Source organism: Bos taurus, chromosome 12, assembly GCF_002263795.3.
Source record: "Bos taurus isolate L1 Dominette 01449 registration number 42190680 breed Hereford chromosome 12, ARS-UCD2.0, whole genome shotgun sequence".
Lineage (NCBI taxonomy): Eukaryota > Metazoa > Chordata > Mammalia > Artiodactyla > Bovidae > Bos > Bos taurus.
The window spans coordinates 85,541,812-85,556,710 of NC_037339.1; the positions used below are offsets into that span (position 1 = coordinate 85,541,812).

The following is a 14,899-nucleotide window of genomic DNA, read 5'->3' on the forward strand; positions in this document are numbered from 1 at the left end:
GACCCTGATGCTGGGCAAGATTGAAGGCAGGAGGAGAAGGGAACGACAGAGAATGAGATGGTTGGATGGCATCACTGACTCAATGGGCATGAGTTTGAGTAAACTCCAGGAGTTGGTGATGGACAGGGAGGCCTGGAGTGCTGTGGTTCACGGGGTCCCAAAGAGCCAGACAGGACTGAGCGGCTGAACTGAACTGAACTGAACTGCGTGCCGTCCACAGGCACGCCGGGTCCTCCAGGGCTCTCAGCTTCACCAGGCCTGCCTCGCCCCAGGGCCTCGGGGCCTCAGCCTTGCGGGACCCGGTTCTGCAGAGGAGACTGGCTGGGCAGCGGGACGGGCGTCGTGCAGGCAGGGGCTCGGGGCGGGGTCCGCAGGCCGCTTCCCCCTGCTCGGCCTGTGTGACGTCACGGGGCCTGTGTGACGTCACAGCCGGCAGGCGGGCCTGCCCTGGCCGGTGCCGAGGTGGGTGGGGCGCTGGGCAGTCCTTTGCTTGGTCCGAGCACTGCTGTGCACGTGGAGCGTGTCGCGAGGCGCGTGGCCGGGGCTCGGCCAGGACATGCCTGCCAGGTGGGCCCGGGCCCCCGCCGGCCGCCCCCGTCCCGTGCCGGCCAGGCCGGGGCCCCGCACTGACCAGCTCTCTCCCCAGGTTCCCGTGACCCCTCGGCCCTCCTTCAGCTGCTACGATGAGATATGCGCCCGAGTTCAAGAAGTCCCCCTCGCACCTCCTGAAGAAATTTGCAGGTGACTAGCTAGCCTGCAGGGGCGGCGGCCGGCCCGGCCCGGGGTGGGCGGGGACTGTGCATCCCCGACAACGGGGGACACGCGGACAGCGAGGGGCCCTGAGGGCCGGGCCTTTCCAACCACGCCCACACCTCTGCCTTCTCCATCGAGTGACCCGTCCAGGGGCCCCTCGGAGGACTCGCCCCAGCGTGCCCAGGGACCTGGGGGCCGGCCTCCACACTGGGAGGGCGGGGCGCTCCTGAGCTGGAGGGCGGGGCCGCGGGCCGAGGTGAGGTCAGAGAGGGTCCCAAGGCTGGACTGAAGTGACTTAGCAGCAGCAGCAGCAAGGCAGGAAGGCCAGGTCGGAGCTGTTGGCGTCCCCAAACCCTCGCTTCACTGCCGTGGAGACTGGACATAAAGGAGACCCCCCTAAGATGGCTTACATCTGGTTTCCCAGGGATGTCCCGAGTGGGCTTCCCCCCACAGGAGGCTCTCTGCCTGGGACGGGGTACCCTGATAACCTCCTGCACCTGGGCTGTCCAGGGAGCCCTCCTCCCCCATCTGTTTGGGGAGCCTGCCCCCCAACCTGGGTCTGTCTGGGGAGCCTGCCCTCCTCCCCCAAGTCTGGGGAGCCTGATCCCCCCATCTGTCTGGGGAGCCTGTCCCTGGGGATCCTTCCCCCACCAGGTCTGTCTGGGGAGCCTGTCCCCCACGTCTGTCTGGGGAACCCGCCCCCTCCAACCCCCTCCCTTCTATCTGGGGAGCCCCCGCCACCTGTCTGTCTGGGCAGCCCTGATGCAGGCCCGCAGGACGTGAGCGGCTCTCACACCCAAGGCACATGTCTGGTTCTGGACTCTTTCTAAGCCCAGGTTTCACCTCTGGGAACCAGGATGCAGGACTCCCGACTGCAGGAGCCAGACCGGAGGAGGGCGGGGAGGGGACCAGTGGGGCAGCTGTGGCCCTCGAGGGTCCTGCCCGTCCGTGCAGCTCACGCTGCCCCGGGCCCTGAGCTCTGTCCTTCTCAGAGGACTTCTGAATTCTGAAATGACCCACGGCATCATCGCTTTCACACACCCTGTGCTTACACCTGACTTGGTAACACTTCCTGCCCCAGCTCCCGGCGCCCATGGTGTCAGACCTTCATTCCCGGTCTCTCTGTGGAGCGCGGAGCCTGGCGAGCTCTTGCCGAGATGCGTTAGTTCTTAGTCACTGGAGGACCCCGCGTTATCCTGTGTAATTAACTTGACGCTAATTTGTTAAGAAATTGCATTTCTTTCCAGATCGGACTCTCAGAGTGAGGTCTGTGTGACACGCAGTGAAAATCGTAGCAAAACCCACCGCGCGTCCCTGCCCTGCACTCCTCGGAGTCCACGGGGGCTGCAGCCGCAGGGGATGCCCTCCTTATGTCTGCTTTGCAGTGTGCGACATCCCGCTGTACGACATATGTGACTACAACGTCAGCAGGGATCGCTGCAAGGAGCTTGGCTGCTGCTTCTATAAAGGCATCTGCTACGAGAAGGCTGTGCCCAGTGAGTACGCCCCCCCGGGCCTGGGACAGCAGAGCCCCCGCGGGCCTGGGGTGGCAGAGCCCTGCGGGCCTGGGACGGCCTGCCCGCCTCGCCCCGGTCCCCCTTGCTGGACGGGCCTCCTTCCACGTCCCCTGGCCACATCACCCTGCTTGGTGCCACCCAGAAAAGAGTGCTTGGAGGGGCTGGCTGGGGGCCTTCATCCACGGGGAACGTTCACTGCCCAGAGGGCTTACGCACTACTGCAGGGGTTTCTTTGAGCTCCCTCCATCCTGGGGGCGTAGAAGGCTGAGCTGGAGCCCCTGGGTCCACAGAAAGAGCCGGCTCGGGCCGGGGCCCCTTGCACGGTGCGCAGGGACACACCTGACCCGGTGGGGGTCGCGGCCGCAAGGGCCCAGGACGGGCCACCGTCAAGGGTCAGAATAAGACGTCAACCCGACACAACTCTGTTCCCCATCCTGAGCCCGGGGACGGACCTGGGGGTCAGGGTGAGACTGGCAGGGATGCCCGGGAGGGTGGGGGCCTGAGCCGGGGAGTGGCCACACCCCCAGGCCAGGCAGTGTGGAGGGCACCCCGGGAAGCAGGACTCGGGGGGCGGCCTGAAGCAGGTGGGGGGTGGGGAGGAGGAGGTGAGCCACGATGCCTGGACCCCAAGGGACGCTGCCACGGCGCTCTCTGGATTTTCTGCCTCTGCTCATGTGGGTTAGTGTCTCTGAGCCCTCAAGCTCCACTTGGTGGTACATGCATTTTCCTGGCCCGTATGCCTCCCTTTTAGAAGGAGGGGTGAGGGCTTGAGGACTTTGGGGAAGGGCACACGGTCTCGGGAACAGGCAGTCTGCAGGAGGACTCATCAGACGCAGGAAAGAGCCCCGGGCACTGGCTGCGGACCCTCAACAGCTCGGACGCTTTGGGAAATGTATCCCGGGCCCCTGCCCCCCGGGGGGCATGCTGTGCTCTGCAGCCCGCCAGGTCTCCTCTCTGGTCCCAGGGGGGCTCAGCCCCCCACCCCCAAGACCTGCCTTCTCGTTCCTGGAGCTTGGAAGCCACTGCCCCAGGGGGCAGGCAGTCCCACTTAAAACGTCACTCCAGCGCCTTCAAGAAAGTGATGTTCTAGGCAAAACAGTTCAAGAAGCTAAAGCATTGGCAAGATCTGGGTTCAGTCAAATGGGGAGCAGTGTCTTCCCGTGGGGTGAAGATTTGGTACTTAGGTCAAAAGAGGCATCAGTTTGGCTCAAAAAAGAGGCAGAAAAGAGGCTGTATATTTGGGACACTCCATTGGAAAAGCCCCTGATGCTGGGAAAGATTGAAGGCAGAAGGAGAAGGGGGCGACAGAGGCTGAGGTGGTTGGATGGCATCACCGACGTGATGGACACGAATGAGCTTGAGTGGGCTCCAGGAGCTGGTGATGGACAGGGAGGCCTGGCGTGCTGCAGGCCGTGGGGTCGCACAGTTGGACACGACTGGGCTGGTGTCCCAGGATCTCTGAGGCTCTGCTAATTCGTCCTGACTCTGTTTCTCTCTGATCCTCAGACCGCACGCTCTTGGTGGACCTATCTTTGGCTTTGCCGACTGTTTTCTTTTGTGGCTCAAATCGACCAGTTTGCTCCTCTGGTGAGACTTTAGTTTCCAGGATTATACATTCAACCTCAGAATTTCTATTTGGTTCCTTTTTTAATTAAATAATTTCTCTCTTTTTGTTGGTGAGACATCATTCTCATACTCTGTCCTTCAGATATGGCCGCCTTTAGTTCTCTGAGCCTGTTTAAAATAAAGTCTCTGCCCAGTAAGCCTAATATCTGGGCTTCCTGAGAGACCATTTCTATTGATGGCCTTTTTCATATCATGTACAATGGCCATATTTTCGTGTTACTTTGCATGTGTCATATCTTTTTTGTTGTTGTTGAAAACCAGACATTTAAATTATATAATGTGGTGACTCTGAAAACCAGGTTCCTAAACCTCTCCTAAACCTCTCCTAAACCTCTCGCTGGGGCTGGGTCATTGTCTAACAGTACTTTTCTAAGTGGATTCTGTAGCGTCTGTTTTCTTTGAAGCTCACTGAAGACTCTCTTTGGTTAGCCTAGTGGTCAGCTAGTGTCTGGACAGAAACCTCCGTAGATGCCCGGAAATAATCATCTCCCAGCCTCCGCCAAGGGCCCTGTGTGTGGGCCGGGACCCCGTGTCACCCAGGTGGTCCCCAGCTCTGCCTTAGTCTCCGCTTCCTGCTTGCACGGAACCTGAAGCTCAGCCAGCAGGGTGAGCCTGGGACCGCCTCTGCTCGCCTAGGGCTGCTCCCTGCCTTCCAAGGGCCGCATCACAGCTCTCCAAGTCTCCCTGGAGACGACCGCTCCCCAGGCTTTCCCGCGAAGCTTTCTGCTCAGCCTGTTGTTTGCCCCGAGCTGCTGTCAACCACGTCAGCCGCTGTGGTTTCGACAGTCGCCTCTGATTGCTTCCAGCCGACCGTAATTTGCTGCTTCTGGCATTTTCCATCCTTTTGTTGCCGTTTTGCGGTTTTGGTGGTTGGACACATCTCACTCTGTGGAGAGCAGCCAGTCTGGCTCACTTCGTCTCCATCATGGAGTTTCTCTTCTTAGAGGATGTTGGTGTCCTAAGCCCATATGCGGCTTAGTTTTTCTGAGACGTGTACCGTGGGAAGCTCCTAAAAGCAGGAAACTTTAACACCCAAGGGTAGTGGGTTTGCTCTTCAATCTTCTATATATAAAGATGCAAAAGACATTAAATTCCCAGGTCAAGTCCCAGGACAGATCACTGCTGCTGTTCAGTCGCTCAGTCGTGTCTGACTCTGCGACCCCATGGCCTGCAGCACGCCAGGCTTCCCTGTCCTTCACCAACTCCTGGAGTTTGCTCAAACTCATGTCCACTGAGCGGGTGATGCCATCCTCTGTCGTCCCCTTCTCCTCCTGCCTTCAGTCTTTCCCAGCATCGGTTCGTCGTTTTGGCCGTTAATCATCCCTGTGTGCTCACATCCTAATGAAATGGAGCCCTAATAGCATGAAGCAGTGACACGGATCATTCAAGGAAGATCGCAGCCAGCGAGAGAACAGAAACTCAAGCTGATGCTTTTTCTTCTTTCATCTGTTCCGTCTCTGAGCATCTTCTCATCAGAATTTCGTGGTGGGAGCTGGCCACTTGTAAATGTTTGTATTTGAGACATAGTGTAAATTGGTACCATCACCTATCACTTATTTGAAAAATAAGCCTTATTCTTTTCAGCACCTAAATTACTGGTGTCTCTAAGGAACCTAGAAAAGAACACAAACCCAGGAATTTTCTGTCCTTGAAGAGGGCTCATTGTTCTACAAGTGGGTATGTCATTTTTTGCATGGAGGCGAGGACTGAGCCTCTTTCCATCCTTTCGGTTATAACATACGAGTCGTGTGAGCTGGGCCTTTCTTCCGACTTCCCTCGCGTTTGCGAGCGTGGCCCGTCTGTGGGCAGAGCCTGGGCAGCGAGCCCTGCACTGGGCTCTCACTGTGCCCTCGGTACTTTTCGTTTCTTTGACATTTTCTCGTTTAAGAGGCACGTGAACCTTTGTGCTGTAAGTTGTAGTGTTCCGTGACAGGGTATTATGAGCTCTTTGTGCTCATAATTCCATGTTATGAAAACCTTTCACCAACTTCTTAAATTGACTGGTTTGAAGTGCACTTCGTGTTATGGCATAATCTGTATTATTAAGAACGTGAACTTGGGGAATTAGCATTAGATCTTTGAGAAAGAAATGGGAACTCAAAGAGAATGACTTGCTTTCAGTCTTCAGCTTGAGTTTCAGGTACACCATTTAACCTGTCATTTTTTTTTCCGCTAAGTATGTGACTTCAGTTACTTTGTGGGACTTGCTGAGACAATTTCAAAACTTTTGTTTAACTATCTGGGGGAGGCTTTGCCAAGATATTTTTTCAATTGCTGCTGTTTCTGAGTGATCAATCATAATATGTGTTATATGATAAATCGCACATATTGCTTGCCACTGATGGATGCTGGCTGGAGATTGTGCAGAGAGAATCATTGAGATTCAGTCTCTGCCTTCAAGAGCTCGACCTCAAGAAAGAAAAGTACTTGCACCAAGATACCGAAGATACAACCGACAATTGAAAACTAAAACTTTTAACCAACTAAATCCACGTGTCTCTCTAACAGGGATCCACTTACATTTAGATTCTGAATCCCTTTCATAAACCAGGACACAAATAGATTCTGAATTTCTTTCATGAAACGGGACACAAATCACACTAAGGAACAGCTGCTTCTGGGAATGCAAGAACATGTGGGCTGCTGTCTTCTCCCTGGGTGGTGGTTTAGTCGCTCAGTCATGTCCAGCTCTTTTGTGACCCCGTGGACTGTAGCCCACCAGGCTCCTCTGTCCATGGGATTCTCCAGGCAAGAACACTGGAGTGTGTGTGGCCATTTCCTCCTCCAGGGGCTCTTTCTGACGCAGGGACTGCAGGCGGATTCTTTACCATCTGAGCCCCAGGGGCTTCCTCTTCTTCGCTTGGAAGCTCCTAATTCACTCTTAGGCTTGGTTTCAGTTCCGTTCATTCGACACCGTTTAAAGCGCGTTGACTGCACGGAGGTCTAGGAACTGCCCCGTATTATCTATCACCAGGTGATAAATTACCAAGCTTAATGGCTTTAAGCAGCAATTCAGAGGCTTGGCTGGGTGGTTTGGGCTCAGGTGGCTCACGAGACCGCATTTAAGATTTCGGGAGGGGGTGGTTGTCTGAGGCCAGCCCGGGGCTGGACGAGCTGCTTTGAGGCTCTCAGTCTGCTGCGGGGCAGCACTGGGTGTGCACAGAAGCCTGCTCCACGCCACAGGTCAGCTCGCAGCTGTGAGATGCTGTGAGATGCTCTTCCCCGAGGCCAGCGGCCGGACCATGAGCTGGGCCGCAGCCGCAGTGACCCTGACCTTGGAGGTCGCGTCCCCCTGCAGTGCCCAGTTCAGAGGTCACCACGGGAGTGTCTACACCACTGCGTTCATACTGGGGGTAAGAAACATGAGGCAGGTTATCATAGTCCTGGAGGCGAGGAGGTGAGCCCAGGGGAACGCCTTTCCACAGCCAAGGCATTGGGGACAGAAAGAAGCCAACTGCCAGGAGGCGCCTCCAGCAAGAAGCTCCCAGCCGGTCATGGTCCTGGGGCGGCGGCTGCCCCCAAGCACCCCCACGCCCTCTGCCTGTGAACTCGCTCGTGAGAGCCTGCTGCATACTCAGCCCCTGCTCACCGCGCTGGGTGGCGTCGCCCCTTTCCGTTTCCTGACTCGAGCCTCACATCTGGGACCCCGCGGCCCCAGGGAACCAGCAGCGAGGATGCTGTCTGATGCTGCTGTTACTGGGTCAGGGGCAGACGGCTCAGAGGAAGGAGGAAGCGAGGGAACTGAAGAGGTCACGTCACACGTTGGGTCGGCATTCGCCAGCCGGCTGCTCCCTTGCTTGGAGAAAGGGTAAAGGGTCGGCGAGGAGGCCAGCTGAGCATACTGATGGCCCAGCCAGGGTCAGGGCTCAAGCTCCTTGCATAGGGCACTGTGCAGGCCCACCTGCCTGCCTCGCTCCTTAAAATCCTGGCCTGAGCCTCACGAGAACGCGCGGACAGAACCAGGGGGAGACGGTCCAAGTGCCTCCACGCGGAGCTCCTAGGCCCCGGGGACGTGGGTCCTGCCCTTCAGTCGTCCGAGTCCCGAGCTGGCTGGCGGAAGGAGGCCCAGCATCAGTCCGTAGGGAAGGCTGGCCCCCTGGACCCGCCTGTGAGCCTGGGCACCGAGAGGGCCCCCAAGGTGGAGGACCACCCCCCGCCCCGGAAGGCCTGGGGGTCGCCCAACTCCTCCCTCCCTCTCCTTCCCAGGAGTGGACAAGGGCTGAGAGTTCACACCCATAAGGGGTGCTCCTGCACAGGGACACTCGGGGGGCATGGTTGCCCTGAGTCACCTTGAGAAGCACCGGGCCTTCCTTTGGGGGCTAGTCTGGAGAAGGTGGGAGCCACTGGGGGCAGTGGCCACCCCTCATGGATAAAGGAGTCAGACTGAAATTTGCAGTCAGACCTGTGCAATTTGTCACCTGAAAGCGCCTCCTAATGTCTTGGGACAACTGACCTGTGTACTGAGGGACCATTTCCAGGGAGGCCAGGACAGAGGGAGGCCAGGGCAGGGGGCAGCCCAGGTCCCAGGAGGCTGGGTGCTGCTGATTCTGGAGGACAGATGGACAGAATGTTTGGACAGACATCCAGACAGATGGACGGCCCACCCCATCACTGTCCTCAGGGGACGGTTCTAGGGGGCCCTCACGAGGGCCAGCTCGGGTCCCTGGATGCGTTTCCGGGGGAGGAAGGGGCAGAGGCTAAGCCGGGCTGGGGGCGTGGCCGGCGGCGGGCGGGGGGCGTGGCCGCCGCTGGGAAGCAGGCGGCTTTGGGGAGACGCTGGCCCGCAGTGACGCCCAGGAACTGTTTTCCAGGTTACGTGCAGGTGTTTTCCGCCCTGATCGTGATCATCGCTGGGGCTTTTGTCATCACCATCATTTACAGGTCAGCGCTTTCCTTCTCTGAACCTCACCTGCGGGCCCGAGGGGACAGGAACAGGGTGCTGTGTGGGCGGGCGGCTCCCAGACTTGCTGCGGTGTGGGCGACGAGGAGGGCCGTCTTTGCTCATGAGCCGGCCAGGGTGCGCGCTTTCCTGCCCAGCACCCTCAGGGCTGATGCCAGCGGCACTGAAGGACGCTGGTGCCAGCCTGGCTCCTCGCATCTCAGCCTCACGGCCAGTGAGCGCGGTCTGCAGGCCGCCAGGCCCCACCCTCGGCCTGCGCTGTTGCGCGGCAGGCTTGTGCTCAGGCATGCGTCGGGGGTGCGTGTTAGTGGTCAGGACCCGCCCTCCAGGCCCCGCAGCTGCCACAGGTCCTCAGGCAGGGCCGGACTGCAGCCTGCACTCGGGCCCCCGGCCCCTGTCCCGTGAATGGAAGCCGGTGAGGCTGGTTGAACCACTCCATCCAACGGCGAGGAAAAAGCATGTTCCTCCTCCAAGTGGAGCCGGGTGGCACCTCTGTGGCCCGGCCTGGCCGTGACCGTGGCCCACGCACACCCGGCCCGCTCCCTGTGTGTCTGTGGGAGCCTGGGTGCCACGCGCCCGGTGAGTCTGGAGCTTGTGTGAAACAAAGCTGAGGCGACAGAGCATTTCTCCTTCAAACCCGCGGGCAGGGTCGTGAACGCTGTGATGCTGCGGGTGTGTCCCGGTGGAAGGCCGGGCGGCCCCTCGGGGTCCCCATCCTTTTCTCTCTGCCCATCAGAGTCATCCAGGAGAGCCGGAGAGAAAAGGAAGTCCCCACGGAGGCGCCTGTGTCGGCCAAGTCCAGCGTCCAGGTGGAGACGCAGCCCCCCAGCAGCGCGGGGGCGGGCTCGAAGGCCCCGAGCGTGGAGAGGCCGCAGTCCAAGGAGAGCGGCAGGGAGGACGGTAAGGCGGCGGGCCAGCCGGCTTCACTTCTGCCGAGAGCGCCTCTGCTGGAGACCCTCGGCCTCCACCCCGGCCCCGCGTGTGCTGCTCGCCTGCTAGCCTGAACAGGAGCAGGATCTGTCTTCTCTGACCCGGAGGGTGGGCTTGTGAGGTGGGCTCCGCCCGTGGCGTGGCTTCCGTCCACAACGTCCTCCCTTTCCTGCCCCCAGGCCTGGCAGGCAGGGGGCGCAGGGCGGTGGGCTGACCTCTCTCAGGAGCTGGCTGGAAGCCGGCAGTCTCAGAGCACCGCCGCCTGGGACACGTCCTGCCAGGCAGGCAGCTTTGGCCGGAGCCCCTGGCAGGTTCGAGGAGACGTGGCTGCGGTGACCAGCTGTCCTGGGCCGTGGTCGGTGGGAGTCAGCCTCGGGCTCTCACTGTCCCAAGGGGCAGCGAGCAGGCTGCCTGGCTGTCCTCTGGGACCTGGCTGCAGCCCTGGGGGGCCTGCAGGCTTGGTGCTCACCTCCCATGGGGGTGCTCTTCGGGGGCTGCAGAGGCTCTGGCCCCAGGACTCAGCGGAGAGACCCCAGTGGGGGAGGCAGAGACCCAGCTGCCAAGCACGCTTCTGAGTGAATCGCATCCCTGCAGCTGCATCCACAGGCCCTGGAGGGTCTCCCCCTTGGGTGGCCGAGAGTCCCACTCAAAACCCACTTCTCTCTGTTTTATCTTTAAATCCAGCGAGTCTCATAGTAACAGAGGAGGAGGAAACAGAGGACTGAGGCGCGAGACAGAGGCTGAGTGATGACGGGAGGAAAACTCTGACCGCGGTGGGGCGGCCGGGGAACGGCCGAAATATTTTGTAGAGTGACCACCGGTGAGAGAAAATAAAGGTATTTTGAAATGCTTGTGCTCTGTGTTGGGTCCCCAAAGCTTGTTTTTCTGCCTCAGGAGGGAGCAACCCCTGAGCTGAGACTGGGCCCCAGGAGCTTGCGTTCTCGACGCTCAGCTTGTTCCAACCTGGGCCAGGCAGCCCACGGTGCCAGCTCACCCCCACCCAGGGTGGGCTGCCGGCTCGAGACGGGTGGTCACTCAGACCCACAGGGAAGTCAGGCCTGGCCCATTTTACATGTCAGCCTGACGGGCCGCTGGGTGTCAGGGACACGGTCATATGTTATTCTGGATATTTCTGGATGAGGTTTCTGGGTGGGGAAGGTGGACTGAGGGGACCACAGCCCCTCCCTAGTGAGGGTGAAGGTGTAAGTGTCTCTCAGTCGTGTCTGACTCTTTGCAACCCTGTGGACTGCTCCTCTGTCCGTGGGATTCTCCAGGCCAGAATACTGAAGTGGGGTGCCATTCCCTTCTCCAGGGGATCTTCCCAATTCAGGGATGGGACCCGGGTCTTCCGCATGGTGGGCAGATTCTTTCCCTGGGTGGGCCTCTGCGGTCCTTCCTGAACAGAAGGAGGAAGGAATAGGCTGACCCTCCCATCGAGGGAATTCCTCATGCCCGCCCTGGCTGCCTTTGAACCGAGACATCATCTTTCTCCTGCTTCGGAGTCAAGCTGAGACGGCTCTGCCCCGGTCTTGGGCCTGACGGACGCAGCCTGGCGTGGGCGGCACAGACTCTGCTGGGCCAGGGCTGCTGGCGCTTCTCGGGATGTGTCCGCCCCCAGTTCCTGTCAGTCAGTCGGTCGGTCGGTCTCGGGCTGATTCTGTTCCTCTGGGGAACCTGACCAGGACCCAGCTGGGTAGTAGAGAACCTGGCCTCAGCCCAAAGAGAGACCTGGCGCCTGAGGTCCCTGCTGAGCCATGGAGTGTCCCAAGTATAGGCGTGTCTTGTGATGGGGCGAGGGGGCTGGGCCTAGGTCATACCCACACGGTGACTCGGGTGGGGGACTGGCCACAGAGAGACCAGCCCTGGATCTCAGCCTGACCTCTGGGAGGACAGAAGGCTGGAGATCGGGCAGCGATTCAGCCACGTCTGTGATGAAGCCACCGCACACACTCAGAGGTTGAGGCTGAGCCAAGCGCCTCGGGCAGGGACCCCGTCAACCAGGCAGGGGGTGATGTGTCCTGACAACAGGGCTGCACCACCTGTGGACGCTCCCACCCCATCTCGTGTGCCTGCCTTGGCTAGAAAGGAAGAGACGCATCCGTTTGTTTTCCTGAACCTGTGATCGTGGGAGTCGTGCTTCCCTGAGCTCTGTGACTTGTTCTAGCAGATTGTGGGCCACGAGGGTGCTTGTGAAGGCCCCCGAGGGTGCAGCCAGCTGGCCTGGAGCACGGGCACTCCGGGGACCCCGGGATGATGGCTGGTGTTGGAGGGGACGGCTGGTCCCTCCGGTCGTGCGGTGTGGCCACCCCTTCCTCACCACAGTGACCTCCCTGGGTGGGAGGTGGGCTCAGCTCTGCTCCCCGCTGGGGTCAGGAGGACGCCCGCCCTGGCGCGGGGAGGGGGGCAGGCCTGCTCTGTGAATGCACAGAATGCGGCCCCTTGGCTGCAGATTGGGTGGAGAGGGTACCAGTCCTGGTCTCGGGTGTCTGAGGGAAAGCGGCCATCCTGCAGAGAGCCACCGGTCTAGAAGACTGGCAAGAGCCGCGCCCTGTCTTGCATCCTAAATCTCGGGACTGTGTGTTCTCCGCGGCTATCCACTGCCCCTCTACAGCGGGGAAGCCAGACAGCCCTCATCAGAGGGAACAACCCGCTTCCGTAACCGGCCCATCCACACGCTGACAGGTTATGTAACAGTTCTCATTGTCCTCACTGTCTAAGAATAAAAACACTTTATTCTCCAAGTAAGGCAGCGTACTCTATAATCTGATCTTTTGATGAAGCAAAGAAAAGCTGGTTTATTTTTAGATAATGAACGTGCTGATAAGTCCTAATTTGGCTCCAGCGCCTGTAAGCGCCCGACGCAGTCAGCCTGCGCCCCCTTCTCCGCGGGCACACGGGCGTGGCCGTGCCTCCGCCGGCACGTGGCAGCTTTCCGGGTCCGAGCCACACAGAGGCTGCTGTTGGTTCTCCACAAAGAAGAGAATTCAAGTCAGAGTGTTTTCTTTGGCTCAAAACTCTCCCTTCGCTCCCGTGATGATTTCTAGTCTGGCTTTTCTTGTGCTTGTCTCTAGGTTGCAAGCAAGTGGGTTTTAAAAATGAATCCTCATCTCTCGTCTCCATAGTGTGGTTTTAGGAATTAAGTGGGGGTCTGTTGGTAGAGGTAAAGAACCTGCCTCCCAATGCAGGAGACACAAGAGACGCGGGTTTGATCCCTGGGTAGGGAAGATGCCCTGGAGGAAGGCATGGCAACCCACTCCAGAGAATCGCATGGACAGAGGAGCATGGTGGGCTACAGTCCCTGGGGTCACAGAATCAGACACGACTGAAGTGACTGAGCACGCATGCACACACTTAGGATAAAGGTCACTCTGAGGGCAGAAGGCTCTGTGCCCCCTCCATGCGGTGAAAGTGTGAATGTGAAAGTGAAGTTGCTCAGTGTGTCTGACTCTTTGCAGCCCCATGGCCCGTAGCCCTCCAGGCGCCTCTGTCCATGGGATTCTCTGGGCAAGAGTACTGGAGTGGGTTACCATTTCCTTCTTTAGGGGATCTTCCCGACCCAAGGATTGAACCCAGGTCTCCTGCATTGCAGGCAGATTCTTTACCCTTTGAGCCACTAAGGAAGCCCTAATACTGGAGTGGGTAGCCGTTCCTTTCTCCAGGGGAATCTTCCCGACCCAAGAATCGAACCCCGGTCTCCTGCAATGCAGGCAGATTCTTTACCAGCTGAGCCACCTGGGACGTGGGGGCCTCTTCCTTCTGGAGCCTGGCTGGCGCCCTGGGAGAGGCGTCGTGTCTCCCGGTCACAGACGCGTCTGGACATGGAGAGGGACCAGAGTGAGTGGCTGAGCTTGGATGCTCAGCCCGGGCCTACTGGCCCGGGGTGTCTGGGGCGTCACAGGGGCAGCAGGCGAGGCTGTGGAGATGCCTGGGCCGCGGGGAGCCCCGCCTGACCCGACAGCCCACGCATAGTTTCATCCTGAGGGAGCACGGAAACCAGTCCTTTCTGTTGAATGAAGGATTTGGTTTCCAGGAAGCCTCTGCACGTGCCAGGCTCTGGGTGAGATAGACGAAACCCAGAGCTCCCCCGGGGATGCCGGGGCAGGACGTGCCGCCCGGGGACACGGCGGTGGTGGCACAGCTGCTAACTCCCGCGGGAAACACCGTCCCCAGCGGGGCGGCAGGCCGGGGAGGGGGCAGGGAGACGGCCCGCAGGCGCCCACAGCCGAGCCCAGGACGGGGTGACGGTTACGGGCCCTGAGGTCGGGAGGTGGTCCTGAGTGTCCACGGGGGTCCTGAGAAGCCGGGGCTCTCCGGGTGGGGTCAGAGGGCGACGCCCCCTCGAGGAGGGGCAGCGAGTCGTCCAACGCGCGGTGGAGCGGCGGTGAACCGGCGGGCGCAGTGCTTCCGGAAGCCGGAAGCGGGAGGGCCCGCCCCTTCCGGCACCGTGGGCGCAGCCCTGAGATGCCCGTGCTGTGGCCCGGAGAGGCTCGTGCTGGGCTTCTGGCCTCGGGGCCGTCAGAGGACCTGTGAGGAGAGGAGGCCACTGCACTTTCGCCGTCTCGGGCCCTGGGTGCCCCGTGTGCTCCGCCAGGGAACCCGTTAGAGACGCAGGCCCCTGTGTCGGCGCCAGCTGGGTCGAGGCCGGGCGTGCGTGTAAGAGCAGAGCTGGCCCTGCCCGCCCCGGGCCAGGCGAGCAGGGCGGGGAGGAGCGGAGGCAGGAGGACCCGGCTCAGCTCGTCTCCCCCTGAGCCGCGACGCTCCTTCACCCTGGAGCCTCCTCGGACGTCCTAGGAGACCACGAGAGAGGCTCTCTTGAAGATGACAGCCCGGCTACTAAAGAGTGTGCCTCCTGCATGTTCATCTGGTGATTCCTCACAGCACATTCAGGCTGCGTGGAGCAGGGCCGGGTCTCATCACACCACCTCTCCCAGGAGTCACCTTTGGGCAGCCCCGTGACTGCTGTCTGTTATCATTAACCACTTAGGATGACACCTCCCAGGCATGTCCGTTTCATGTTCCTCTCTTCTCCTTTTTGGTATTTTGCATATAAATACTCTGAAATTAGGTAAGTGTCCTCATTAAAATTCCCATTTATATATTCATTCCTTCACCCATATCCACGTGAACTCATGGTGCGATTGTTTAAAGGGCTATGCTCTGTTACTGTGTAGCC

General features: G+C 59.7%; 1 protein-coding gene and 1 long non-coding RNA gene across 2 annotated transcripts; one reads left to right on the forward strand and one right to left on the reverse strand.

Moving 5' to 3' along the window:
- Positions 1–480: 480 nt before the first annotated feature.
- TEX29 (testis expressed 29) lies at positions 481–10,577 on the forward strand. Its single transcript, NM_001076461.2, is given in 6 exon segments — positions 481–567; positions 647–741; positions 2,139–2,249; positions 8,708–8,777; positions 9,533–9,696; positions 10,411–10,577. Coding segments are annotated over 5 exon segments (444 nt in total). The 5' UTR covers positions 481–567; positions 647–683; the 3' UTR covers positions 10,452–10,577.
- A 1,918-nt stretch (positions 10,578–12,495) lies between these two features.
- Positions 12,496–14,291, reverse strand: LOC112449145 (uncharacterized). Its single transcript, XR_003037640.2, has 2 exons — positions 13,447–14,291; positions 12,496–12,793 (listed from the first exon to the last, which is right to left on the reverse strand). It is a non-coding gene; the product is annotated as an uncharacterized lncRNA (long non-coding RNA).
- Between the last annotated feature and the right edge of the window lie 608 nt (positions 14,292–14,899).